Raw genomic sequence first — 26,162 nt, 5'->3', positions numbered from 1 at the left:
TAATAATAATAATAATAATAATAATAATAATAATAATAATAATAATAATAATAATAATAATAATAATAATAATAATAATAATAATAATAATAATATGTTATTTAGAAAAAAAAGAGCCTAACAAAAAACTAACTTATGTGTATAATAGGAAAAGTTTTATTTAGATATATAAAATACAAGCCAAAAATTATATAAATAAAGTAGTTAATACAAATATTTAAATTTTTTATCCAAAATAATCAAGAATGTCTTGTGAGGAATTTGTGTAAAGCAATCATATGAATAAATATAACAAATTAATGAAAAATTATTAATTTATAACATTAATAGTATATTTTTTCTATGTAACAAATCAATCGCAATCAATTTTCTAATATTTTTTCTATGTCTAAATTAATACTATATATCCTATTATGAAATTAGACAAAAGAATAACATTAAATATTTTAAAATAAAAACACCAAGTTAAATAATTTAACTGGATTTTTTTTAATGAGAACTGAAATATAAAAATATTTAAAATCTCAAAAGAATATATTAAAATCATAATCTTATTAAAAATAACTACATAATAATTTATTATTATATTTGAAAATTTTAACGTAGTTCTAAAGGGATTCAGAGAAGTGAAAGCTGTAAACTTATTTCGCCGCTTAAAATCTGTGGTACCGTTATTTTCCTAATTCCCAAACCTAATTGCCGGCAAAGTGTTTTCTGATCTCACGCTATTCCGACGAGCGAACCTCGCACTATTCCGACAGATATATGGCACCGCCCCGAGGTTAATCAATTCGTTCCAATTGTATTCATCCTTATGTTTGTTCCAATTCATGGTTAATTATTGATGAGAATGTAGTAATTGTCTATTTTTGTGACAGAGCTTCAGGGCTTTTACTATGATCCTGAGAAGAACAGGTATTTCCCCATCAAAGGCCCCATTCCGGGCTCTTCTTCTAAACCCAAGAACCCTACTCCCAAAGCTCCTCAAACCCCTTCCAATCAGGTATTTATAATGTTTGTGAAACCATAATATTGCATTATATGTCTTATTAGGGTTATATTTGAGTGCTTGAAAATTCAACTCAAAATTGGAATGACTTTAGTTACAGACTGGTAGGAGTTCTTGCAGGAAGCTCAGAAACAGAACCTTGCCGAAGCTGCTTCAGGCTAGAGAGTTGGAGGGTCGCCATGTCATTTATCCTCATTATTGCAGATGTAACTTTGCCGAGGAATATGACAAAATTCAAGCATCTAAACCTGTGGTGGGAATGACTTTTGCTTCATTTTTTCTAAGGTTCAGTCTTTCGAGTTTTGAATCTAATCTAAAGATGGAATTTGTAGGTCTGGAGATACCGGGGAACAGATAAGATGGGTGTTTGTGCTTTGAAACACTTGCGCGTTGATCTGCAGACTTTGCAGGGGCAAACTGAAACTGATGTTTTGTTGACGGGCAGCATAAATGGCTCCTTGAGGTAACTTGTTTCGATTGTGTGCATGCATTTTCATTTTCTAGTTTCTTGTTGTGTTTGTTTTGCATTTTGTAATGTAATTATTTGATTGGAAAAATCTCTATTTTCTAACCTTTCTGATTTAATCATATTTAAATGAATGTAAATACGTTTTATCAGTTGTTATAGTGCTGCTATAGTGCAATGTTTTAAATAGTGCTGCTATAGTGCTGCTATCAGTTGTTCTATTCTCTAGTTAAATATCCTCTTTCACTTCGTTTTAAATAGTGCTGCTATAGTGCAATGTTTTAATTCTAAAAAATTCCTCTGAACAGAGACATTGGGGCTCTTTAGGGGTTATTTCTGATATTTTTAATAAATGAAATGTCAGCTAGTAGTGAAAATGATTAAGAAGTTACCTTGGATTTAAAGGATGATAATTGTTGATTCCCATCAAATAAACTTCTTTCTGCCTTTTGTTGGTATTGCTTGTATGATTTGTTTAAGACACATGTCTTTTTAATGTTCATTATGAATGTCATTAATTTTGAGTATTTTATTTTTATCATTTTTAATAATTTATAATGTAACATGCTATATATAGTTTTTGAAATAGAAGCTATCCTGTATACCGCTAGGTTGCCTTAATCAATTGGTGTGTATCTTTTTCTCTTCACATCAAATTATTCATTTTTTTTTTTTTCATTTTGCTTTAATATTATTTTGCAATTTTATTACTCTAATTGATACTGATATCAACTTCCCTGAATATTTTATCTGTACTTTGATGATCCTGCTTACTAATAGAGCGACACTGGTTGCATTTGAACCTGGATGTTGGTTGTTCTTTGTTTGATTCTTGTTCACATTGATGCATAATGTGGATTGCTGTTTTCTATTTGATTTTGAAATTTTTATTTGCAGTTTTTCTGAAGTTGGAGGGGTTGGGCAATATTTTGATGATGGGACAAAATGGAGAGCAGATTGTGTGAAGAATTTTGTTAAAGGGAAAACATTTGAGCATGATGAAATGCGTAAGCCAGTTTTCAGACCTAATCGAGCTGCATTGCTTATGCCCTCCAGAATATCTTGTATAAGGTTGGGTCCAAAGTGCTCTCCTCAGGCAGAGAATGATGGTTCTGTTGCAGGACGTGTTTTGTATCCTTTTTTGGTTATCCTTCAGTAAGCATTATATAGTAATGTAAATGTATATGGTCAAAATTAGAACGTTTAGTCCTATGACCTTCAAGTAACTTCTAATCTTGATCATCCATGCGACATTGTATTACCAAGATTTGCTATAAGGTATTTGACGAAGACCATGACGAGAGTAATAAGGCCTTGTTCCTCTTCTCTCTTGCCAACTTCAAATGAAAATCGGAGATTTCCTTCCCTTGTCCGCTCTCACTGTTCATCCTATCTTACCCTTGGCTGCAATGCCATCCTGATAAGATATCAAAGAGAGAACCGGAAAAGAATTCACAAAAGGGGAGCCCCTAAGCATAAGGCTCTCTTATCCCAGCGAGAAAAGAAAGACAGGGGGCGAAAAGGATATGAGTATAGAGTGATTAAGATACCTTATCTATGGAGTAAAATAAGAAAGAGAGAAGTAAGTGGGAGTACTATTCTAAACTACAGCTATAGGAAATAAAGTCTCTTTCAGAAGGGGTTTATTGCCTTAAGGCTAATTGAAGGACAAATAGCCTTCCCTTGCACCTTTCGCCTGCTATTAGGTTAATCATGCACCTAAGAGAGCTTATTTGGACTCCTCATTCTATCATGATTATTGGAACACTGTGTTCCATTTATTTTATTAAAATTGATCTTGAATTGAAAGATCTTAACATGAAAATAGATTTACTACATTGGGATCAGAAACGTCAGGTGGATCGGTTTATACTCTTGGTCTTGTTGAACCGTTAAATCTTGGTCCAGGTATACTGAACACGTGGAGTGGACTTGAGGAAATTGCTTCTTTTAGATGTACCCTTTGGACAGCAGAATATGATTATAATAGACACCGGGCTGTAATTGGTAAGTGCATATTGCTCTTCATATTTTCTGACACACATTGGATTGTTGAGGGACTATATTTGGTTATGTTTACTGCACAGTTTTACAATGTTTTGGTATTTTTCATCCTATTTGTGAATTTGTAATATGTTAAGTCTCTTTTGATTTTCAGCTTAGAAAATTTAGTTACATAGGATGATGTTGTCTAGCCAGTATCGATATGGCTGTGGGTGGTTGGTTTTCTTTTGTTTTTTGTTTTAGTTCTCTCTTGCCTTCAGTTTGTGTCTGTTGTTGTCACATTATGATGATGAAATATGTGCCATAGGGAATGATATGTTAGTTCTTGGTAATTCACGAACATAACTTGTGATATATGCCATCTTCCATGAGAATATCTGAACAAACTTTTAGACATTACAATTTCCCCCTTGTAATTTTTGTCTAAACTTTTTGCAAGATATTTATTGGTGTTCTATATCTTTATTAGGTACAAGTTTAGGAGGTGCTTCAGTGGATCTGGAAACCAGGATGGAAACATGGTTTTTACGTTGCAAAAGTGATGTTTTTGCACAACAAATTATTAATTCTGTAAGTTATCCCTTTTTATTTTAATAAGTTAGCAAGTTACTCTTTTTAAATTTCTGCCCGGAACATTTTCTTTCCATCAAATATATAGTTAAATTGAAGAAAAGATGTTATTTTCGTCATGTCCTTTGTAAATGAAAATGTTCTTGTAAATTTAACTATCACATTCATGAATATGAACCAAAAATTTACCTAGTGTACATAGCTGCTGGAACTTGTACTACTATTCCATATCACTTACACTATTCTTATTAAACACACTTGAAATAATCAGAGTTATTTAATTGTTTTTTGCTCATTTTAAAAAAGACATAATAGTGATAAGGTTCACAAGGAAATGCTATGCTTGATGTTTGGAAAAAGAAATCTATTTTTAGCAACTAGATACCACATTTAGGTAAAAGGTGATGTCCTTTCCATAAGAGGTTTACGGGGAGTACGAGTCCCAGTTGTTTTTGTATTTTGTTTGGTCTTATATCTAGATCAGATATAATTAGATCAGAGGTTTGTATTTTGCACAATGTGGTCTGTATGAGAGCAGCATTCAAATTAATTAGCTTTCAAGAGTTTACATATGATGCTTCATCCTGTAACTTTTTTTTTACAGAGTCTATAACTAATTGACGTTCATTAGTTAAAAGGTACATGCTAGGTAAAATAGAAGGGCAAGTAAGAGTCTAGGTAACAGATGTTTGTTGTAGGAATAATGATTGTAACAGCAGTAATTGAACATCTGGGAGTTAGTCTGAATAAGTTACACTTTGGAGTTCTATTACACTGACGGTCCTATTTATTTTTATGTGTTTGTTCTCTTCTGATATTTTTGCTCTCAGAAATATCTTATCCTCGGATTTACTTCTATTCCTTCTTTCCTGTCTTTAATTTTCTTTAGAGTTAGTTTTGCAAAGGGATTTGGGAGTTTTATTACATTGATGATCTTATTTATTTGTCTGCTTGTGTTCTTTTTTATTTTTATTGTTTAGGAAAATATCTTATCCCCTGGTTTACTTTTATTCCTTCCCGAAAAAAAATATTTTATGTAAAATGAAATGTGATACAGGTTGGATGCTGTCATATTTTGTTTTATATTTTCTTAAAAAATCACTGTGACGTACCTTTGTGCATATTATGTGGTTAATATATTTTATTATTGTTGCAGGGAAATGTGATTTTATGTGGGCTTAGAAATGGGGCCATTGTCACTGCAGATTTTCGTGAGAAAAGAGAAAGTCTTTCTGATAGACTTATTAGCCATCGGATACCATATAGTTCAAGCATTGGAGGTTGTAAAAAGGAATGGTTCAAGGTATTTTTTTGTTATGAAGTTAGAAGTGAGGAGAGACAGAGCAAAAGCAAAATATAGCGTAATAGAATATTGTAGAGATGTCAAAATATATAATATAAATATTGATTTAAAAATTATGGGGTAAAAACTGTAACAATCTATTAAAAAAAAGGTTGAAAACTAAGATTTCCCATTGTGTGCCAAATGATGCATGCTCGCTGATTGAAAAAATAATCCCATAAATTGTATTTAGTAATGCATACTGGTAGTATGAATATAAAATTTCAAACAAGATCTTTTCTTTGATTTTTGAATTCATCCTTATAGAGAGTAGTAGTTTGAAGGCACCCAATTTTAACATTATCTCTACAGGGAATTGTTGTTGACTCTTTTCTATTAGAAGTTGAAGAATTTCTTAAAAATTTACTTTCTTGACCAGTAAGGACATGTTTCATGTGGCAATTGCATCATTAACCTAAAGCAAACTAATTAATTTATGGTTGTCACGGTACATTACTTTTTCTTTCATTATATCAGGAACAATATTGGCCCTCGTGGTACCATTAAAGCAAACTAATTAGTTGATGGTCGGCATGGCTCAAATGAATGTTTTACTCAAATTTGAGCAATTCTGTTGATAAAACCTTAAAAAGGGAGGAATAATAAACTTAACAGTAGAAATTAAAAGCATTATAGGCTAGGTTAATATTTGGGTAAAAAGATTGGATGAACTATATCTTTGTAAACCAGTTCTTGAATGACTTTTACATGTTTTAGTAGTTTCTCCATTTACTTGTTTAAAAATTGAACTTTTTTTTTTTCATTATTTAGTTATTATTGCCTGTTAGTAGTTCCCTCTATGTGAAACCGTTTAAGTTCCTGTGCAAATTTAACTTTTATGTGTACTAATTATTTCTTGTATTGTGTTCAAAATTTGTTCTTTTATGTCTAATGATCCACTTCATGATTCTCGTTACACTATTAGCTTTATCTATTGTTGACATGCTTATGTTTCAACCTAATTGCAGCTCAAAGGGGACATATTTCCTTCCCACACAATTAGGATGCCTTCATCTATATCTTCGTTAGTCATCCTTTTTCCCTGTCATTTGTCTGCTTGTCATGTATCTTCATTTGAATAATATTGATTTTTGACTATTTTCTGTAATTTATTTTGGGTTTGACGCTAGTTTGGTGTCACTTCAGTTTGATGAGCAGTACTTTCTAGCTAGCGCAATGGATGGATCGGTTAGTACACTTTCCGGGAAAATTGTTTACCTATATCATTCATGTCTGATGTTACGTTTCATATAATACCAAAATGTTGCAGCAGCATCTCATGATTAGCAGTTGCATGTATTTATTCCTCATTTAAATCGGAGATTAATTATTTACATTTAGGTTATATTTGGACAAACTTCTTCATAAACACTTCTAGGAGAAAAAGAATACAAAAATGTAAGTTTCTCCATGAGTTAAAATTAGTTTATATAATACAAGTTGAATAAAAGAACTCGGAGAAATCATGAGAGAACTTTTATGAATTAACTTTGAAATGGTTGGAAGTTCATTTTAGAGTATATATATGTAGGTGCAAAATTCATCCTAAAAATTGGTTTTATACGATTGACTTAGGTTTAAAGTTCAATTCTTAACTGAAATAATGTAATTTTAGTTTATGAAGAATATCATTGTTTTTCTTTTTATTTCTCCCCTAAAAGTTCTGGCTGGGAAATTTGTCCAACCAAATCTTTAGTTTACAGACTGTAACAAATCCTGTTTAATTGATTTTTCTTTTTCATGGACATTTTATTTACTTTAGCCCCTAGATCCAGCATCACCTTGATATTATACAATGATCAATGAAGGCAATATATGTTATCAGAGCTTACAAGACAATGGGTGAAACTGTTGATTTATGTTATCTTGGTTGCCACCATTTCTTGCAGTCTGCATATCACGAGAGAAATTACTTAACCATAAATGTTCTTTTCCTTTTCAGATTAGGCTATATGATCATCGTCTACTTCAGAGGGGTGCTGTTCAAAGTTATGAAGGGCATGTAAATTCTCATACTCGTATACAACTTGGTGTCGACCCAACTGAGAGATTTGTTACGTCAGGTGGGTGTTGTTTCAGTGACGTTCTCTATTTTGCATTCTAGGTCTAAATATTTTGTCTGACATTTCAGGTGGAGAGGATTGCAAACTACGGTCATGGAGTCTCAAGTCTGGTGAATTGCTTTTTGAGGAGAAGTTCTCTGATTCAATTGTCTCCACTATGTGCTATAAAACATACAGTAGTGAGGACGATAAGCTCTCAGCATTTCTGCTTTCAGTTTTATAAATTGTACCATATTTTGTGTCAGCTGGTTGTTAATTTTAAAGTTGGTTGCTTAGGTTGTAAAGCAGAAGAGGAAAACCAATACAAGCGTGACTCCTCTCATGGTGCATGGCTTGGATCACATGAAGGACTGTTTTATATGCGCTGGTTATGAGTGTGAATGGTTCTGCATCTGCAGGTACATAACCTGAAGCTTTTGCTGAGCTACCCTATGCTCACGTGACCGAGAAAACACGTGATCAAAATTTGGAGCTCATTTCTAAGAGAATCTCTGATAAAGGCTCTTTGGGAATTAAAGCTGATACTATTAGCAGCAATCACATAGCAGAGATGGCCAATGCTTTTTAGAACAGACTAGGAAAGATAAGCCAAAAAGAAAAAGAAAAGCATTGTGCTGCTAATGGCTTTTTAGCACCAAAAGTTTCTAGTTGACGTTGTGCCTCTACTTTGAGAACCATCATATGCAGGCCAGCCTTAGTAGAGATAGTGGCCGACATGGTTTTGTTAATTAGTGGTTAAAAACTTTCAATATTTATTTTGCTTTTAGAAATTGAAATCAAATGGCTTCAATAAATTCTGCGAACTTTATTCAAATAAAATGTAATAACGATGTTATTTGTTTTTACTGACTGAGTAAACAAATTCACAAGCAATTTTCAATATTTAAACTGTAATCAAGCAAACAGTATATTTTGTATAGGCCTAAATACGTTTAGCTTCTAAAATTTATTGTAAGTACATTTTTCTTCAAATTTAAAATTGATTTTTAATCCGTGTAATTAAAAAAATGTTTTCGTTTGTTTCTCTAAATACCAATAAAGTAAATGTTTGAAAGGAATACATGTACGTGGGTGGGTTGTTTTTTTAGTAAAAGTTCAAAATTAAATTAGACTGTCGTAAAAGTAATTTATAATCTTCTAGTTATTTTATGTGGACAGAAGGATTGAAAATTTTTTTTCTTTTCCTTTTAAATTTCAGAGACTGAAAAGTTGAATTTAAAAAATTTAAGGAACAAAAGTACAATTTTAACTTAAAAAAAAAGTATTTATGTAAAAATCATATTTAAATCAGATTTTAACTTTATATTTATGAATAAAAAAAAGAGTTTAAAATCGCTCTATTACCCACTCTAATCCTACCATCGCATGACTAGTGAATTTCAAATTCACTACTTTAAAATCATATTAGTGTCTTGTAAGAAAATCATTACATAATAACTAATTTTAAAAACAAAAATAATTCTTAACTGAATTTAAATAATTTTATAAATTAAATATTATTTATATTTAAATCAATCTCTATTATAAATAAAAAAATGTAATTAGTTTATGAATTAAAATATAAAGTGGTCTTTTACAGATATTTTAATTATTTACTATTATTCTTTTAATTATAAATTAATTTCTAATTTCAAGTGACATTAATTTACACACAACTAACCTATTCTTCTACCACTAATACTGTGGAATAATAAAAACATAAAAAGAAAAAGTTAAACAAAAAATCCCAGTGTCAATTATTTTGGTTATTAATTTTTCAAAATTTTTATTTTAGATTTTGACTTTGTAAAATATTGTTGAGCTTAAATCTCAATGTCAAGAAAAATATTAGTAAAAAGGTACCGAGATAACAAAAAAAAAAAACCATTCTGCAATATTTAAAATCAAGTAACAGCTTTTTAATTTGATTTTTAAATAAAAGATGCTTACAATAAGACCAACAGTTTAGTTATGTGATAAAGTAAAGTGAGGGAAGCAAGAATAATAATGATATTAGTTTCCTTATTTGGAGGAGAAAAAAGACTGTCACTTCATTATACTTGTGGTGTAGAAAACGAAAACATGGGGTGCGTGACGCAATTGCCTCAATTCAATTCGAGTTTGAATTCAAAAGATGCGCATCTAGTTTTTGTTCACTGTAGAAGCGACAGTTTCAAGTGTTTGTGAAAATGCCAGACAAAAAGTCTTATGTAGACAGTCAATTCCTCACCCCACGAAGGTCACCCAGGTTCCTCCCACAATTAAACCACACCACTGCCAACCCCAAATCTGCCACCGTTTCCATAAAGAAACCCAATGATTCTACACTCCGGTCGAGAATATCTCGGAAGCTTAACAATGGGGACGTTGGGTTTTCATCTCTTCGACGATCTCCCAGGTTCAACAACGAGCCAAGCGATGAGAAAGTGAAAGGCACGAGGGTGAAGGACGGTGAAGCTGAAACGAAAGAAAAGTGTGTCGTTTTGGATGAGGGGTTTGGTGGAGGAAGAAAGAGAGAGAGAAAGGAGAAGAGGGATGAAATTAAAACGCACGATAATCATGGCGTTTCGGATGAAGGGTGCCGTCAACGAAGGAAGAAGGAGAGAAACAGGGGGAGTAGGGATGGAGTTAACACCCAAGGAAATCGTGTCATTTCAGATGAAGGGACTGGTGGCGGAGAAAAGAAGGTGGTAAAAGGGAAGAGGGTTGGAGTTGAAACGGCCAAAAATGGTGTCGTTTCGGATGAGGGTGCTGGTGGGGGAAGAAAGAAGGCTGGAAATAGAGAGATCGTTGGAGTTAAAACAGAAGAAAATCGTGTTGTTTGTGATGAGGGTTTTGGCGGAGAAAGAAAGAAGAGGGGAAATGGAGAGAAGAGAAAGCGCAATGACGATGAAATAAGGAAAGGATGGACGAAGGAACAAGATTTGGCTCTTCAAAGAGCATATTTTACTGCAAAGCCTAGCCCCCATTTCTGGAAGAACGTTTCCAAACTGGTATGTATCCCTTTCTGTGAATGAATGGTGTATTTGGTTTAGATGCATGACATACCTTTGTACAGTTAACTAGAGAATATTACTAAAAGATGTAGTTCCTCATATATTTCGCGAATCTGGATTTGTGAATGATGAGTTGGGTTTCAAACATAGTAGTATTCCACGTTTTATCTAAACTTTGGAGATATTTTGTGTGTGATTAATAAATCTCGGACTGCTTCATTAATGGGTAAAGTGAAGCTTGCACTTTCCTTACGGAACAAAAATACATAGGATAGGAAGAGCATGGAACTTACAGAGTAAGTGGTAGAACTTTGATGAGGTTTTGTTGCAGTTGGATCACAAGGGNGACCATATATATCATAAATGTCAATCACTCCAATCTCATTATCCCCTCATAATGATTTCATAGTTTGTAGTTCATCAATGAGTTATGGAATGATCTTCTTGGTCAAAACGCAAAAATATAAACAACAAAAGTTGACTCACTCACCGCAATCCCTTTGAGGTTAATGACTGTAAAGATTTGTAAGCTTATTATTTGTGAGAATAGTGTAAGCTAGCTGAGGGACATAATGTCCAGCATAGTTTTCTCCGGTGATGAACAAGTCTCGAGATTTGTAGTGTGAAATCTGTGAAGCCACTTTACAAGAAAAGTGTAAGAGTCCATTACTGTGCTCTTGTCTCCAGTGTTTGAGTATTCTGAAGAAGTGTTTGAATACGAAAATCCAACTCCTGTCTCCGGTGTTTGAGTAGTTTGAAGAAGTGTTTGAATATGAAAATCCAACTCCTGCTGGTAAAGTGATGCCTCTAGTGTCAGAGAGACCATGCTCTCATGCATTCAAACTTATTTCCTTACACCACAATTACCATACATAGTGGCCACCCTCCTTTGTTTGTTGCTGTCAGGAAATTCAGCTGCTTATTAATCTTTTAGTATAAAATCTGATTGTACATTCCTTTATTTTCTTAAAAGCTTGGAACAATTGTCCTGGAATTAACCATTACGTGATGGATCCGTATATGTTGTCTTGGGTTGGACACGTTAATTATGGAGCCCTCCTGTTTTGTTCAATTAAAAGATAACTAGAAACAGGAGGAATCTTGGGTAATTGTTGATACCATTTGTCTTCAACTGGAAACAATTTCAAATCCTTCAACTAATTTCAAAAGACCTATGGAAGAAATAGGGTTAAAACACGTGCATAACCACTTACCATCACTTTTGAAGGCTTTAATCAAGACAGAATGACGTGTCAAGAAGAATATCCCTAAAGAATTACGAACTATGTTCAGTGTCCAGCTTAGAATTCGGGTATCTTCTGCTCCCTCACAATTTAGATTAAAGCGTGGGAGATCAAACAAATCTCTGATAAGCTATAGTTTAATCATATTGTTTCATTGAGATTCTACAATCACAGAGCTAGGATCAGCTACAATTTACTATACCCTGTGACTAATACATTTGTCCATGGTGTAACTTGCCTTTATATATATATATATATATATATATATATATATATATATATATATATATATATATATATATATATATATATATATATATATATATATTGGTGTATGTATTCTACTTGTTAGTTTAAGAAGTTGTACGATGATAGGGAAGAATGTTGGATATATATTGAAGCTTGGTTATAAAGATTACCACTTTATAAGGAGGAAATATTCTTTAATGCAAACAGAAGAAATTTAAATAATCAATGACAATTTTGTATTATTGGGCAAAGTTTGACTGATACNGCTTGACCAAAAAGGCCTAAAGCTGTTAGATATAGAAGATAATGTTTAGATTAAGAAAATAAAATCAATATAACTCTAGCATAATGTTCTCATATTTAGCATTTCTACGGTAGTCTTCTNTTCATTAATATTTTTCATTTATGCTTTTGGGTCTAAACAAAAACATTTAAAGTTATCTTTTTTGTTAACTCACAATTTAAATCAAACTTATCCAAAGTGAAATTTATGAACTTTGTTTCATTGATGGATTTAAGTAATGTACCAAACCCTGTTTCACTCTGTCTGACTTTCCAATTAGACTAAGCACTCTTATATACACTTGTGTCAGGCCAATCATGTTTAAGTTGAACGTTTAGAGTTTGATTGAATGTCCCTTCACGGTTTATGAACATAAAGTGTTACTGAAGTTTCAAAAATTGTCTAAGCTCTTATGAAGGTTGCAGCACCTAAATACAACTTCCCGTTGTTGCATTAAGATATGTTGTTGGTTTATATTTCAGTGAAACTGTTTTTAGTTTTGCTTGGCTGGACCGTGAGCAGTGTAAGCTGCAGAATCCTTCTTAAGTCTTACTGAAAATTTTACATTTTCATTTATGAATTAATATTTAGAAGTATTATAATTAACTGAAAATAGTAGAAGCATTAAGATTTGAATGTGCATTTGGTTTGGGTAGCTTTCTTATGGAGGTAGCTTTCTTAATTAAATTTTGTAATACTTTTCACTGAGCTAGTTGAAACTTCACATTTATTCTGATTTCTACTAATGAATATTTGGCAGAGGTGGTGATGCATTGGAATCTCTGGTGCTTCATTCTTTTGTTATTGGATGAAGTTGATGAATTCTTTGTCTTTCAATTCCCAGGGAAGACATGCACCGGATATTGGAGCATGTAGGGAGGAGAGCTTTGGCACTGTTTAGAGTGCTTTTAATTGCCAGTTGGATAACTGATAATTCTGATTGTAGTAAGTAGTACATAGTTTGTATTTTAGAAGTGTCCAATACTTTAACTGCAGTGCCAAAACATTCTATTAGTTTGAGTTAAAATAGTTCACTGAACTAAACTATAATTAATTAAAAAAGAGTTAACTGAACTGAACTATAAGTGACTAAAAATACTTCAGTTACATTGAACTATTTTTTAGTTCAGTGCAGTTTTTTTAAAGTAGTTTATAGTTAACTATAATCTTTTATAATGCAGTACACTATAGGACAGTTTGCCCACCCCTATCAGAACCTCCCCTTCAGCCACAACAACCAATTAACTAACTCTAAAAATGGCTACTTTAACATATCAAATAGGAGGAAGGAATGGAATGTAACACTTTTCTTCCCCTAGAAAATAGGGATATAATATGAGATGGTTTCCATTTCATCCTAAAAATATACAGAACAATGGCATGCTAACTTCATTCCATCCAATATCATTTTATTTAACGTCAATCAGGTATCCAGACATTGAGGAACTGTTCTTGAAAGTTTTAGACAATTTTATTTCTTTATGTACATTTATTAAAGAACAAATTTAGTTTTATAGTCTGTCCTTAGTCAATTGCTTGTCAGGTACATGAGGATGCAGCTAGCTTATAGATATGTTTTATTTTTGTATTGGTTGAACCATTGGCATTCAAAATATGTTGCAGGTGCCTGGAAAGTCTCAACAGGAATGCTTTGATAGAATTCACATTGACCATGTGACCCCCGTTCAGTTGCAGCCTCGATCAAGGGCAAAGACATTAAAATCATCACCCATTCGGGAATTTTCTTTATCTGCAAGTAAACTTCTCAACCCTATTGACATAAAAGTTAGAAGATCTAATGTTCTAAAACCAAAGAACATTATTAACCAGAAGTCTGTTGAGAAGCAGTTACAGCGCAGGCTTATAGGTGATCTAGACCGTGCAGGGGACATATTTTCCGTTCTTGAACCAAATATAGATTTGTCCACTAATGCTTTACAGCCTAGTGAATCCCTTTCTACTCCAAAGCAGCTAAAGGAAAACAAAGGGTTCCTGCAAAGTTGCACTGAAACATCATCTTCAAGTGGTAATAAGGTACTTTCAAGATTTAGTGGCTCACCCAATACAGATCTTTTTAGTCCACCGGTACTAAAGAAAGTAAAGAACAGGGTATTGCATGAGAAATATGTCAACCAATTGCGCTGTAGGGAATCTAGGAGAAGAGCAGCCTCTACGAATATAATTGGTGAAGGAAGAAGCATAAAGAGAAAGGATGCAGTTAAAGCTGCAAAAGTTGCCTTGGTTTCTGAAGCTAGAGATGCTATCAACAAATTTCGACAATCGCAAGTCAATGTCATGGACAAGGAATGTAGTTCTGATGAAGTTAACGATGATGACATTCAATATGAAGATGAAAGTCAATAGGTTCTAGTGAAACTTATTTTCTAATTGCTTGTATAGTATTTTGACCTTTTACTTTTAGAAATTGTAGTCCGTAGCCTAGTTATAAACTGATTTTTTCTATGCTTCACGTTAGTGTCTATTATTCCCATCTTTTCAAAATTTGAGTATGAATAATACTTCTAAAAGAAGAAAATAACAACAAACTGATTAAGGATATTTTAGAAAAAGTCATTAATGTATTATTTATTATTTAATTAATTACAAACGAATCTTATAAAAAGATATAACTAGTTCTTTTGAACGGGTGTAAGAAATAGTAATTGATTAAATTCTATGGATTTGATTATTTAGTTCTTTTGATTATTGTTTCGGTCCTTGCTAACGTGGATGCAAGCAGAATAAATAGTTTTAAAAAATTAATTTTCATTTTGATTATTGAGTTCAGTGTTTCATTTTAATCTTTGGATTTTTAATTTAGCCTGACTAACATGGACACTAGGATAAAAGGTTAGAAAAAGAAAATAATATTCATCATATAGCTTTTGAATTACAGGTAATTCCACAATTTTATTCTATCCTTAATTTATTTTCATTATGAAAGTAATCATTTACCTGAATAAGATTTACATGAAGATAAGATAAATATGACCTAATCTTTTGGAATGACTTGAAGTTGATTTTCATATTTTTAAACTTAAAAATAAATATCATGTATTTTTTTTAGTATAAGTTCTGGTTGTATTTTGAATTGTTTTAAATTGATCTTATCTTAATATTATTCTGAAAATATAAATCATTCGAAACTATTTTATTCAAATAATAAAATTTTATAATTTACTAAAAAAATTTGGTATAATGTGGTATTCTTTTAAACAAATTTTCTAATTTTAAAATATCTATTTGTAAATAAAAAAAAAAACTTAATCTAAATTTATTTTTGTTTTATTCCAAGATTTAATTATATATAATTGTAAAATTAATCCCATATAATATAAACTTAATATTCTAATTACGTTTAATTCCTTCATTTGTGAGTAGCGTCAGTAGTCCAACGGTTAGGATAATTGCCTTCCAAGCAATAGATCCGGGTTCGACTCCCGGCTAACGCATTCTTCTTTTGTTTTTATAGTAAGTTCCTTTTTACCTTTTAATGTTGTTTGATCCTTTTTATAGTAAAAAGTTAATATATATATATATATATATATATATATATATATATATATATATATATTTATTAAACACAGATTATAAAGATAAATAGAAAAAAAATAATATTAAATGAATACAAAAAAATTGACATGTCAGTAAGTAATTTACTTTTAAAAGAAGAATCAAACTACACAAGATTTAACCTTTGCAGAAATGAGAACAGAAAAGGAAAAGAAAGTGAGATAAAATGTTGAATGAAGATGAGGAAGAATTAAAAAGGAAATCTAAGTAACGAAATAAAGAAAACAGTCATGAAAAGAGAAAGCTGTCAAGGCACTTTGATAGCTTTTGTCAAAGCAAGATAACAGTTCTTTTGATAACTTTCTGTTTGACAAACATTCTGAAACCAGTAGCATGTATGCTTAGCACAAAGCTTTTTAAGTTGAGTCTTGCTAACAAATTAAAGCGACAAGACCCCTTCAAAACAAAAGTGAAGGCAAAATCATGTCTGAGAGCCTACCCATATCTCTTTTAGCTTGCTTCTCTAACATGTACCTTCATGCATGTTCAGTGTTTTTAAGATAAAACAAAAGATTAAATGTGATGATGGGACAGCAAATGCAGTGAAAAATGTCCAATATGCGTCACACCAATTAAATTCAGCAATGAACTTGGTAAATGGTACTCCCTCACATGCTTGCAATGTCAATGCTTTTCATTCCATAAACTGCTAAAAGATAATTTATGATGATTGATTAATTAGCAGTAAGGAATCTCGGTAGCTATATCCCAAAATTTGAAATCATGATCAGGGCATATAGCTACAATTGAGCTTCCAAAAATTCAGTAAACAGATTAGTTAATTCGATGAATAATGAGCAGAGAAAAAAGGAGCCATTATTAGCTAGTTCAATTGTCCAAATCAGTTTGGCAGTTTCATCTGATAAACAAAACAAGATGGTACTATCAAGAGGAAACAGACAGTGATTTATACATATAAAAATTGAGTCAGCCTGTAATGGTTTATTTTTCAAAGGAAGGGGACAAAGGATACTGTGGAAATGTAGAGAAAATGATGAGGACATTTTAGGTAATTGAGGATGAAAGATATTGACCCTTCAAACACTGCTTTGCATGACAAATCCGTGTAACTTTTTCACGAAAAACAATGTTGAATGAGGGATGTTTCTGCATACTTTTTTTAACTCGAATTCCCCTTTCATTATTGTGTGCAATAAGAAACTCCTCGTCGTAAACAAAAGCCACATTCATTGTAACTTGAATCATTATGTCCGCTTTTATTCTTTTGGATTATTAGTGTCCAATAGGCAGATTGATAGAAAACCTTTGTAACCAGTAAAGGGTATAGTATGTTTTTCCTTATTTTCTTTGTTACGTATATTCAGAGTTCCATTTTCGTTTCTATCCAATACATAATACACATCCACAAACCTAAAAACAGAAAAGGTTGGATACCCTTTTTCAAATATAAGATGTCAAAACTAGCCTTCCTATTAAACAAATGCAGTTCTAAAAAGTAGTCACTTTTATTCTTCCAATCTTCCTATTTCAATTTATAAAAGCCACTCAATAAAATTGCAGTTTGTCTGTCTTTGAGGAAGATGCGATCCTTACATGTTACCGGAAGAGTTTGCATTATTTACTTTATCGTGGACTCAATTCTCTAATTCAGCAAGCCTAGTTTAGCCTTGTAAAGACTACTAACTGGAGGATCTAGTGAAGATAAATTTGGCTGTATTGGTTAAAAATGTTAGTAATTGAGAAAAACTCTAGTAAAGAACGTTGTTTTTAGTAAGATAAAGAGGGGAAAAATATGATGATCATTCAGAAAAGAAGCAACCTTATATATACATATATGAACATCATGATGACTGGAAATAGAATCTCATGTACACATATCCTCATGATTAAATGATTGGTACGTGTGGTTCAGTTTCATGACAACAATATGAACAGAACTGCACTCACATATCAAACTGCATGTTTTTAATCCCTAGCTAGCTAACACCCCAATTCAATTCTTAGCAACTGGACAAAAATGAACAACAAAATAATAAAATGATGATAAATAACAAGGAAGACAACATAAACAACCTGAAAACAGCGAACCTCTAGGTCGGTAATCTTAATTTTTGTCTCGGGGGTTCTACCCTGATGTTGAATATTTACCTGTTTGAAATGGGGTTTGGACCACTAGGCACTTCATGCTTATTAGCATTGAAGATCTTGTTTTTCCATTTCAATGGAGGGCGTGGAGCTCGAGAGCTTCCTCTTTCAGGGCCCTTCAAGAGATCTTGTTTGGTAGTTTGTTTTGGTGTGATTTCTGTCTTGAGATTTTGCGAGCTTCCTTCTCTAGATGAAGCTGCTACCATGATGTTTCTCTTCTTTAAACCATCTTTTATGGAAGCTAAAGTGGATAAGCTGCGATCTGGGACGGCCATAGCAAAGTGAAATGCTAAGAGCAAAGAGAAAAAGAGGGTCACCATGGAAGTGGTAGAGGAAAAAGCTGCATCACCAGCCATGCAAAACGAAGTGCCTTCTACAAATCATCCAAGAAGTGTACACAGCATATTAGGTTGGCAAGCAACAAATTAAGAGGGACAGACAAGGGTTGAGAGTATAACGTATGTGAATGTTTGATAGTTTTTCTGGAGAAGATATGAAGGTTGTAGGGTTTTGTTGTATTGTAATGATAAAGAAGTTCAACTGAGAGAAAGAGAAAGAGAAAGAGAAAGAGGAAAGGGGAGATTGGTGAGGTTCTCCTTTGACGGTGTGTTAATTGATTGTTAGGTACATAGCTTTATGAATATGTTGTCTTATTGAGCAAGGAAAACTAAAATAGAAATGAAGATTTATAAGTTGAATACATAGATATGGGTGGTGTGTAAAGAAAGTTGGATTAAGACAAATCATGTATATAGTTTGGTGATTTTTTTTATGGTTGAAAGAGACTAATCTATAGATGAGGTAGCTTTCTTGATTCAGAGAGAGAAAAAGAAATGGTAATAGATGTGATTAACTGAGAGGAATATTAATGTTAAGATTATGAAGGTTGAGGAAAAAGTGGGATCCATATATAGTGTAACTTTTTTGGTTGAGAAAAAAGTGTGTGTGAAACACAAGACTCTAAAGGGAGAAAACTTGGTTAGCTTGGTCACGAATCACGATCTGTAAGAGAGCAAAGATAGCCCCCACACACACATTACTCAGTTAAACAAACCTTTCAAAACACCACAGAAACAACTAATATCAATCTTTAGTTGCTCATAGACATACACAAATTTGTGAAATAATTAAATAAATTTATTATGTTTTTTATTTAACTTTTAAAGAAATAATTTAAAAGCTCACATCTAAATAAAATTGTAGTATTAATAAATTACACAGAGATCTTGTGTAATTTCTTTTTATTTAAGTTTAAGTTAAAGTATTATGCGTAAATTAAGGATATTTAAGTATATTTTTTTTATAGGTAGCAAGTATCATAAGTACACCTAATCTCCTCTTTGTTAGGAAAAAAATGTCGGGATTTTATATGCATATATTTGAGGGTGCGAAATGTAAGAATTTTATATAGGAAAATGTTTTTTTAACAATTTTTTTTATAATTTTTTTACAATATTTATTTCATGGATTGTTTTAAATATTTTTTGATAATAAATTCAAACAATTCAATAAAATTGAGTTAGAACTTGTAATCTATAATTTCACAGAAGGATTTTTTTTGGTACAAATAAGAATTGATCATGGTATAATTTATAACAATTTATGCACTGTATCTAAATAATTTAGCTAGAACTTTTAATTTACAATTTTACATTAACTAAATATATATGTATTGCTAAAACTTGACCGAGCTTGGTGTAATTAAGGTGTGTTTTAAGCTATCTTAATTACAAACATATAGAAGTGTTAATTATAAGACTTTCACATTCTTCATTTTATAAACAGAGTTTAGGAATTTGTGTCTATTAGTGGTGAAATAAACATGAATAAAGAGCGTTGAAGTTTGTATATTTTTTTGGTATAGCAGATAGAACTGTTATAAGAAGGGAACTTTAGATGGCTGGCATTTAGAGTTTTACATTGTCAGCTTGGAAGGGTTGGAAAAAGAAAAACATCTCATTTCGACCTTCTGTTGTTACCCATTTGGCTAATAAATTTGAAAAGGGTAGAAAAAGGGTGTGAAAAAGTAATACGTGCATGAAAAAGAACGCCAAAAGTGAAGCTCATTTAGAAAAGTAAAATGTATTTATCATGCTTTTGAGAGAGATATATATATGCATTATATATGCATATACCATTCCTGTGGTATATTTCGTAAACCCATTAAGAGAACTTGTGTGTTAGAAACCATAAAAACGATTTTAATGACTTTGAGACATGCATGTTGTGAACATTAACAGTTCATACATGCTGAATGTTAGACAAAGTAATACATCGTATTGTTTTTAATATAGCAGTTATGTTTGAATTTTTGACCTGCTAAACAAATGGTCAGATTCTATTTGGGTGGGTTAGGGTTAGATTTTATACTGCATGGTAGAAAAATTGTGATGAAGGTTTTGGTGCTTTTGTGGTACAGATATATATGTGTATGATAATAATAATGAATAAGAGAATAAAGTAAACAGTGGGTAAAAGGAAAGCTGTGAAAGCACTTTGGATAGCTTTTGTGAAAGCGGAGAAGCAGTTCTTTAGTTATCTTTTTGGTTTGACAAACATTCTCTACCGATATAGTCACAAAGCATTGTTTGGTTTCAGTGAATTCATAAAGCGATGATGAGACCCCTTAAAACCAAAATCATGTCTCACCATCTCATTAGTTATCAACGAAAGAAAGAAAATCTGCTGCTATACCATACCATCTTTTTCTTCTTGAATTGCAGCCAATTAATTAAAACTGCTTCTTCTCCCCTTAATGAAGCCTTTAATATCGATCAGTAAATCTTCATTTGATATATTCTTGAATAACCATGGTTGCTTACTCCTTGATTTGTTTCTTTCCCATTGCAATTATAAAAGTCTGATGGGTCTATGTCAAGGAGAGTTAATAGTGAAACTTCAATTCTCATGAGATCTATAATCTCAATTCATATAAATGATTGATTGATATCATTCCCAATAAAATTTTCTTACATAAATTGTTGTTATAAAAGGAAATGAAACAAATAAAAAAGAATATTAACATGAATTTATATACTATGTTTATAGTTTTTTTTTTAAAATATTAATATAAGTTTATCTTTTACTTTATAAAGAAGTTCAATATATTTTACTTTCTTTGTTTTCTTCTTCTTCTACTTTACATATATGCATATACATGCATATATATATATATATATATATATATATATATATATATATATATATATATATATATATATATATATATATATATATATATATCGACATTTATATAAATTTACTTTTTTCTTACATTCATTTTTCGTGGTTTTTATTCTTGGCTATCGTAACGAAGTTCGAGGTTATATAGTTAGATTTAAATTGGATAATTTTTTTTTAACAATTTTTTGACAACATGACATATGTCATCATTTTATTGATCTGTTTGAATTTATTCTAAAAAATATTTGAAACGGATCAATCACAAACTGCCACGTATGCGTTGTCAAAAAATTATCAAAAGAAAGTTGATAAAGAGACTTTTTCCATTTAAATTCTACAACTAATTACTATATAGTATATGACAATTAATTTTCAATTATTGACTAGTGTCATAGATTAGTATATGGTTTCCAATCAAGCTTGGAACAATATTTTTTTTTTACTTACGTTTATGTATATTATTAGAATTTTGCATATTTTGATGTATTTTTTTTACTAATTTTTCATAAGTAAAAAAAAAAAGTATTTCTTGTTTTTTATTGAATTTTTTATGTCTACCTTAATTATAAGTTGGGTAATAGGTTGAGCAATTTCACTAATAAAATGGTGTTTTAAGCAGAATTTGGCTTGAGGAGGCAATAATAAGGTGAGATGATAGGTTTATTGGAAGTTATGTTTGAAGAAAAGAAGTGCAACGGTGTTTCATCTCACAGAACAAAAAGACAACAAGTTATGATAACAAGTTTGTAATCTTGGCAGCTTTGGTCCAAAATTTGAAATCATGATCAAAAGCAGCAGCTAATAGTTTCCAAAATTAAAATACTGCTCATCTTCTAAACATGCAGACCCAATAATTACAATAAATCTATGTCAATAGTGTTATCTTAAAAAATGTGAGGTTTTATTTTATTTATGCAGTGGATATCATTAAAGCCTGTTTCTGGTTTTTCTTTTCCTCCTAAATTCCTTTTAGTTTATACATATTTTCTAGATTGATGAATATAAAAGATTCCTCTTGAGTACATGTTGTGATCTTCAGCTCTAAAACATATCATGATCACAACATTCAAATATGATATAAGACAATTAGGTTTTTTCACATGATTTTTTGCACTTCATTTTGCATGGTTGTTGGTGCTGCATTCCCTTTTATATGAACATGGCCAAGTTCTTCTGCATTACACTTAACTACGAAACATCATGAGATGGTATCAAAACGAGGAACATCATGATGCATATCTGCTTCAGCTAGAAAAGCCAATTTGCACAAACTACAAAGACAGATATGACCCCAGAAGAAACTGTCGCAAGCTTTCATGCATTTCCCTCATCAACTGCAAGCTCTAAGTATGGAACCACTGTCGCAATCATCAAACACCATCTTCAATGTTCGTGTGCATTAAGTTTGGTCCAAACCAGGCTCATTCCCACCATTATATTAATTAGTTTAACTAGAAAAAAACACTAATATATAGATTTATTTTAAAAAAAATAACTATTTTTTTCTTCCTTCTGTTGTGAGCTATTTACAAAGGGTTAGTTTGGAGTGCTAGGGTTTCAAATCAAAGTGGATTAGCTCACAAAGTGTCTATTTATATTTTTGTTTGACGCTGAAAACTTGATCATGTACATTCAACATGAAGATATATTTTGTATGTGAAGATTCTACTTCAAGTAATGATTATGTTTAGATATATAATTGCTGCTTTTCAGAATCGTCATCATATTATTGTGCCCCATTCTATCCATCGATGAATCATGCATACGTGTTTTTGTTTCTTCCAACTCACCATTTTATGAATGAGTTTTTTTTTTTTTTTTTATCTAATATATGTATGTATATAATATTATTTAAGTTGGTGTAGTTGTTTACTATTTGAAAAATAAAACTTTTATAAATTAAGATTTATATATTATAAATTTATTTTATTTTTAGTTGACGTAATATTTTTCATATTTTTTGTGTCGATATTTGGTAAATTTTATCAACATTTAACTTTTTGTGTTTGATATTGACAATATACTAATTATGTTGTCTCAGAAGTTTCTGTATGCAAAGCAATTTTTCTGGAATGAATATTATAATAATACCTATACACTCAGACTAAAGAAATTTGAATGTAACTAATACTTTACTCATCATGGCAGATGTTCTAAGAATATAAACTGTTAATAAATTTTAGTCCTTAAAAAGGTAGTGGTCCTCCTACTACAGCCTTTAATTAGTTTTTACCATATGATCAAATTATTTAAATAATTATATGAGTAGGTTATTTCTGTCTTTGTCTGTTAAGGACACCTGATGTGAACGTACTATATATATTTATACATAGGTTTCAAGGAATAGTTTAACTGTGTTTTGGTTTTATGTTTTATTTTTTATTTTTTTCGTCTATTTTCTGTTTCTAAATATTTATATAAATATAAAACAATATTTTCTTTACATCTCTTGTATAAACATTTAAAAACAGAAAACAATATAGATTTGATAATATTTTTATCCAATTTTATGCATAATTAGTTTGGAGAATTATCTGTAATGTAAAACGTTGGTCAGAAAACTAGAACAGAGGGAAGAGAAGTAGTATGTAATAACATTAGTATATGAAATATGAACAATAAGGAAACTCTGAAATTTTATACGATAATTAAAATTTAATTAAATTTTAAAATATCAAATCAATGGTGAAAAAGCTTACTGAATTTTTTGTTGAAAATTAGTTTATTGAATAAAATTTACATATGTTATCAGTTTTTTTTTTAAGTGTCACATGCATTTTATCAAAAGAAAAAGGAGGGTGAATGTTATTAATTGTGAATTTCTGAAAATATGATATCATTTTCTCTGCAACGTGCATGGTACCAATTGTCTCCTTCTTTCAAAACTGAAGCAAACAATTACAAGTTCAGTCTTTCTCTCTTTATTTATAGATATCAAATCCTTCCTTAATTTATGCTGTAAATTTTTTTATAATTAGCTCATAAAATATAGAAAAAGTGGATTTGAAGCTGTAAAAAAACTTGCCTATATACACCAATTTGTCATTGAATAATAGTTTGCACACATATTTTTCAACTACATCTAAACCGAGTTAAATAATAAAATTCACAATGTTTGTGAAATAAAAAGGTAATTTATATATATCCCAAAATATTATGAATTACTTTCAAAATATTCATAAATAATATTTTATAAAATAATAATTAATTATTTGACTTTTATTTCTAAGAATATTATAATATATAACCCGCTTTTATATTCCTATCACGTTATTTGTTTTATTTTTTAATATCTTATACATTATAACTGGTTATGTATGAAATTACTTTATTTAATTTTTATTTTTCAATATAATGGTTGCAATGCTTATTTCGTTAATAGTATATGTATATATATATAATTAATATAGGAGTTACGTTATTAAAACCAAAAATAGTCAACGAGAGAGATAGAATGAAAGAGAAAACATAAACAAAAAGAAAAAAGATGTTAACAATTTGAAAGCATTGGAATGCAGAAAAGAAGAAAGTGGGAATAAACAAATCCCAAGTACAAAAAAAAAATAAAAAATCATGGGAAGCAATTACAGATTAAATTAATAAGCATTAACAAAATTGCAATCTGTCCTGATTTCTCCTTCATCTTGGTCAGTGAGAACATCAACAATGCCAAGCTTTCCCATGGACACTGCAAATTGGTGTTCAAAGACAGAATGTGTAGCAGTCAATGCTGAAACAAGAGGTGCAGTCCTTGGATCTGAGTACAGCAACTGATCAGTAGATAACAACCCCATTTTCTTCTTCAGATTTATGTAGTAAACATTGTCAAAGATCTTTGGTGTTGTAGCATCAAGATCCACATACTCTGAGGCCCATCTGCACTTCCTTTGCAAGAAATTCAGATACTTAGGATTTATTGTTGGGTCTGGTTTTCCTGTTCCTCGGTAATTGTATAGCCTATATTGAATGGACCCACATGAAGTTCTTCCAATAGTATGAGCACCTAGCATAATCATCACATACATAAAACCATAGCAATCAGAGGAGCATTTTGAAATAAGTTGTTACATCAAACTATACAACTTGACTAAGCAAAATATCAAGAGAATGATCATAATGTAAACTTCGTTACAATAGTTTCTGATACGTGGACTTATGTAAGGATGAATTAGACTTAAAATCTGTTTTTTTAACATCAGATCAAGAATTAGAGTATGTTATAACAAAAGTTGTTGTTTGATGGTCAATTGTTGTTTAAGACAATAAACGTAAGAATGGTTATCATTTAGTTTATTTACCTGAGAGAACGACCAAGTCAAGCACAGACATGCCTCTGGACTGGAAAAACTCAATCATGGAAGTGATGTTTTCATGGCCCATAGGCACCAAAGCTGCTTCCTCAGCAATGGAGACCTTACCATCTTTCCTACCATAAGGGACGGCCCAATAAGGTCCACCTACCTCAACTGTGGCATCCCGTGCAGCAGCAGTGAGAATGTCAGCACAAGACACAGTCTTGGGACATTGTTTCTCTAACTCTCTCTTGATATCATCCACCACTTCAAACCCTCTCAGTGTCTTGCTAGCTTCTGCTGTCCTCTCACTTCCATCATGCTTCAACAGAATAGACCCGTCACATCCCTGCATTGTTTCAAATAATATTCATACTTTGTTATTCTTTGAGTAAAACACTTTTTCACTATCTGATAATGATAATGCATGTTATGTACCCTGACAGAGCAATCATGGAAGTGGAGCCTCATGAGACTGGCTCCTAAACTGTAGTCCTTCTTGATCCATTCTTTCACTTTGTTGTGTAGGATGGACTCAAACTGGGGGCAGCTTTTACGGTAGTAACCAAAGGATAGAAGATTATCGAATGTGGTTTCATCTAACGTTGGTACTTTAAGAGAGAAGACAGTGTCAGTTGTTGTGGTTGTGTATGAAGACGAAGGTTTATAGTCAGAGTTTCCATAATAAGGATCAGCTGAGGCTAAAACGATGCAGAAAACCAAAAGAAGAAACAATGGGAGCGAAGAGTTACACATATTCTCTCTTTTTTGGGTTACAGACACCAAAAATGAACTAAAATAAG

General features: G+C 31.3%; 3 protein-coding genes and 1 non-coding gene across 7 annotated transcripts; 3 read left to right on the top strand and 1 right to left on the bottom strand.

The window, feature by feature from the left end:
• The first annotated feature begins 628 nt into the window (after positions 1 to 628).
• LOC106759894 lies at positions 629 to 8,299 on the top strand. Of its 3 annotated transcripts, none has more exons than XM_014643275.2 (13): positions 629 to 781; positions 879 to 1,003; positions 1,110 to 1,262; positions 1,342 to 1,472; positions 2,373 to 2,606; positions 3,304 to 3,482; positions 3,949 to 4,049; positions 5,206 to 5,352; positions 6,360 to 6,415; positions 6,522 to 6,579; positions 7,334 to 7,454; positions 7,523 to 7,633; positions 7,731 to 8,299. In XM_014643275.2, the coding sequence occupies exons 1-13, from the start codon at positions 766 to 768 to the stop codon at positions 7,826 to 7,828; spliced, it is 1,530 nt and encodes a 509-aa protein (XP_014498761.1). In that variant the 5' UTR covers positions 629 to 765; the 3' UTR covers positions 7,829 to 8,299. The 3 variants fall into 3 exon arrangements, with proteins under 3 accessions (XP_014498761.1, XP_014498760.1, XP_014498762.1); XM_014643274.2 differs by having other exon boundaries at positions 1,104 to 1,262; XM_014643276.2 differs by having other exon boundaries at positions 631 to 781; positions 1,130 to 1,262.
• Positions 8,300 to 9,490: 1,191 nt separating this feature from the next.
• On the top strand, positions 9,491 to 14,675 carry LOC106759858. Of its 2 annotated transcripts, XM_022780404.1 has the most exons (3): positions 9,491 to 10,426; positions 13,829 to 14,239; positions 14,314 to 14,458. In XM_022780404.1, the coding sequence occupies exons 1-3, from the start codon at positions 9,623 to 9,625 to the stop codon at positions 14,323 to 14,325; spliced, it is 1,227 nt and encodes a 408-aa protein (XP_022636125.1). In that variant the 5' UTR covers positions 9,491 to 9,622; the 3' UTR covers positions 14,326 to 14,458. The 2 variants fall into 2 exon arrangements, with proteins under 2 accessions (XP_022636125.1, XP_014498706.1); XM_014643220.2 differs by having other exon boundaries at positions 9,492 to 10,426; positions 13,829 to 14,675.
• Positions 14,676 to 15,585: 910 nt separating this feature from the next.
• On the top strand, positions 15,586 to 15,657 carry TRNAG-UCC. Its single transcript has one exon. It is a non-coding gene; the product is annotated as a tRNA-Gly (tRNA).
• An 8,907-nt stretch (positions 15,658 to 24,564) lies between these two features.
• LOC106760051 (peroxidase 7-like) lies at positions 24,565 to 26,162 on the bottom strand. Its single transcript, XM_022780197.1, has 3 exons — positions 25,798 to 26,162; positions 25,366 to 25,708; positions 24,565 to 25,070 (listed from the first exon to the last, which is right to left on the bottom strand). Exons 1-3 carry the CDS (start codon positions 26,113 to 26,115, stop codon positions 24,664 to 24,666), a joined length of 1,068 nt encoding a protein of 355 aa, XP_022635918.1. The 5' UTR covers positions 26,116 to 26,162; the 3' UTR covers positions 24,565 to 24,663.

This window comes from Vigna radiata, chromosome 5, assembly GCF_000741045.1.
Source record: "Vigna radiata var. radiata cultivar VC1973A chromosome 5, Vradiata_ver6, whole genome shotgun sequence".
Classification (NCBI taxonomy): domain Eukaryota; kingdom Viridiplantae; phylum Streptophyta; class Magnoliopsida; order Fabales; family Fabaceae; genus Vigna; species Vigna radiata.
Note: the sequence above shows the minus strand (reverse complement) of the source record. Positions and strands in the feature narration are given on the sequence as shown.

What these genes read in the sequence shown, in the direction of transcription:
- LOC106759858 (XM_014643220.2), top strand. Translation starts at nt 9,623, where the DNA reads ATGCCAGACAAAAAGTCTTATGTAGACAGTCAATTCCTCACCCCACGA. An exon ending in GGAAGAACGTTTCCAAACTG is followed by an intron (nt 10,427 to 13,828) that starts GTATGTATCCCT and finishes AATATGTTGCAG; the next exon opens with GTGCCTGGAAAGTCTCAACA.
- LOC106759894 (XM_014643274.2), top strand. An exon ending in TCTGTTGCAGGACGTGTTTT is followed by an intron (nt 2,607 to 3,303) that starts GTATCCTTTTTT and finishes ACATGAAAATAG; the next exon opens with ATTTACTACATTGGGATCAG. An exon ending in ATGCCTTCATCTATATCTTC is followed by an intron (nt 6,416 to 6,521) that starts GTTAGTCATCCT and finishes GTTTGACGCTAG; the next exon opens with TTTGGTGTCACTTCAGTTTG.
- LOC106760051 (XM_022780197.1), bottom strand. Translation starts at nt 26,115, where the DNA reads ATGTGTAACTCTTCGCTCCCATTGTTTCTTCTTTTGGTTTTCTGCATC. An exon ending in TCCATGATTGCTCTGTCAGG is followed by an intron (nt 25,709 to 25,797) that starts GTACATAACATG and finishes GAAACAATGCAG; the next exon opens with GGATGTGACGGGTCTATTCT. An exon ending in TGACTTGGTCGTTCTCTCAG is followed by an intron (nt 25,071 to 25,365) that starts GTAAATAAACTA and finishes TGATTATGCTAG; the next exon opens with GTGCTCATACTATTGGAAGA.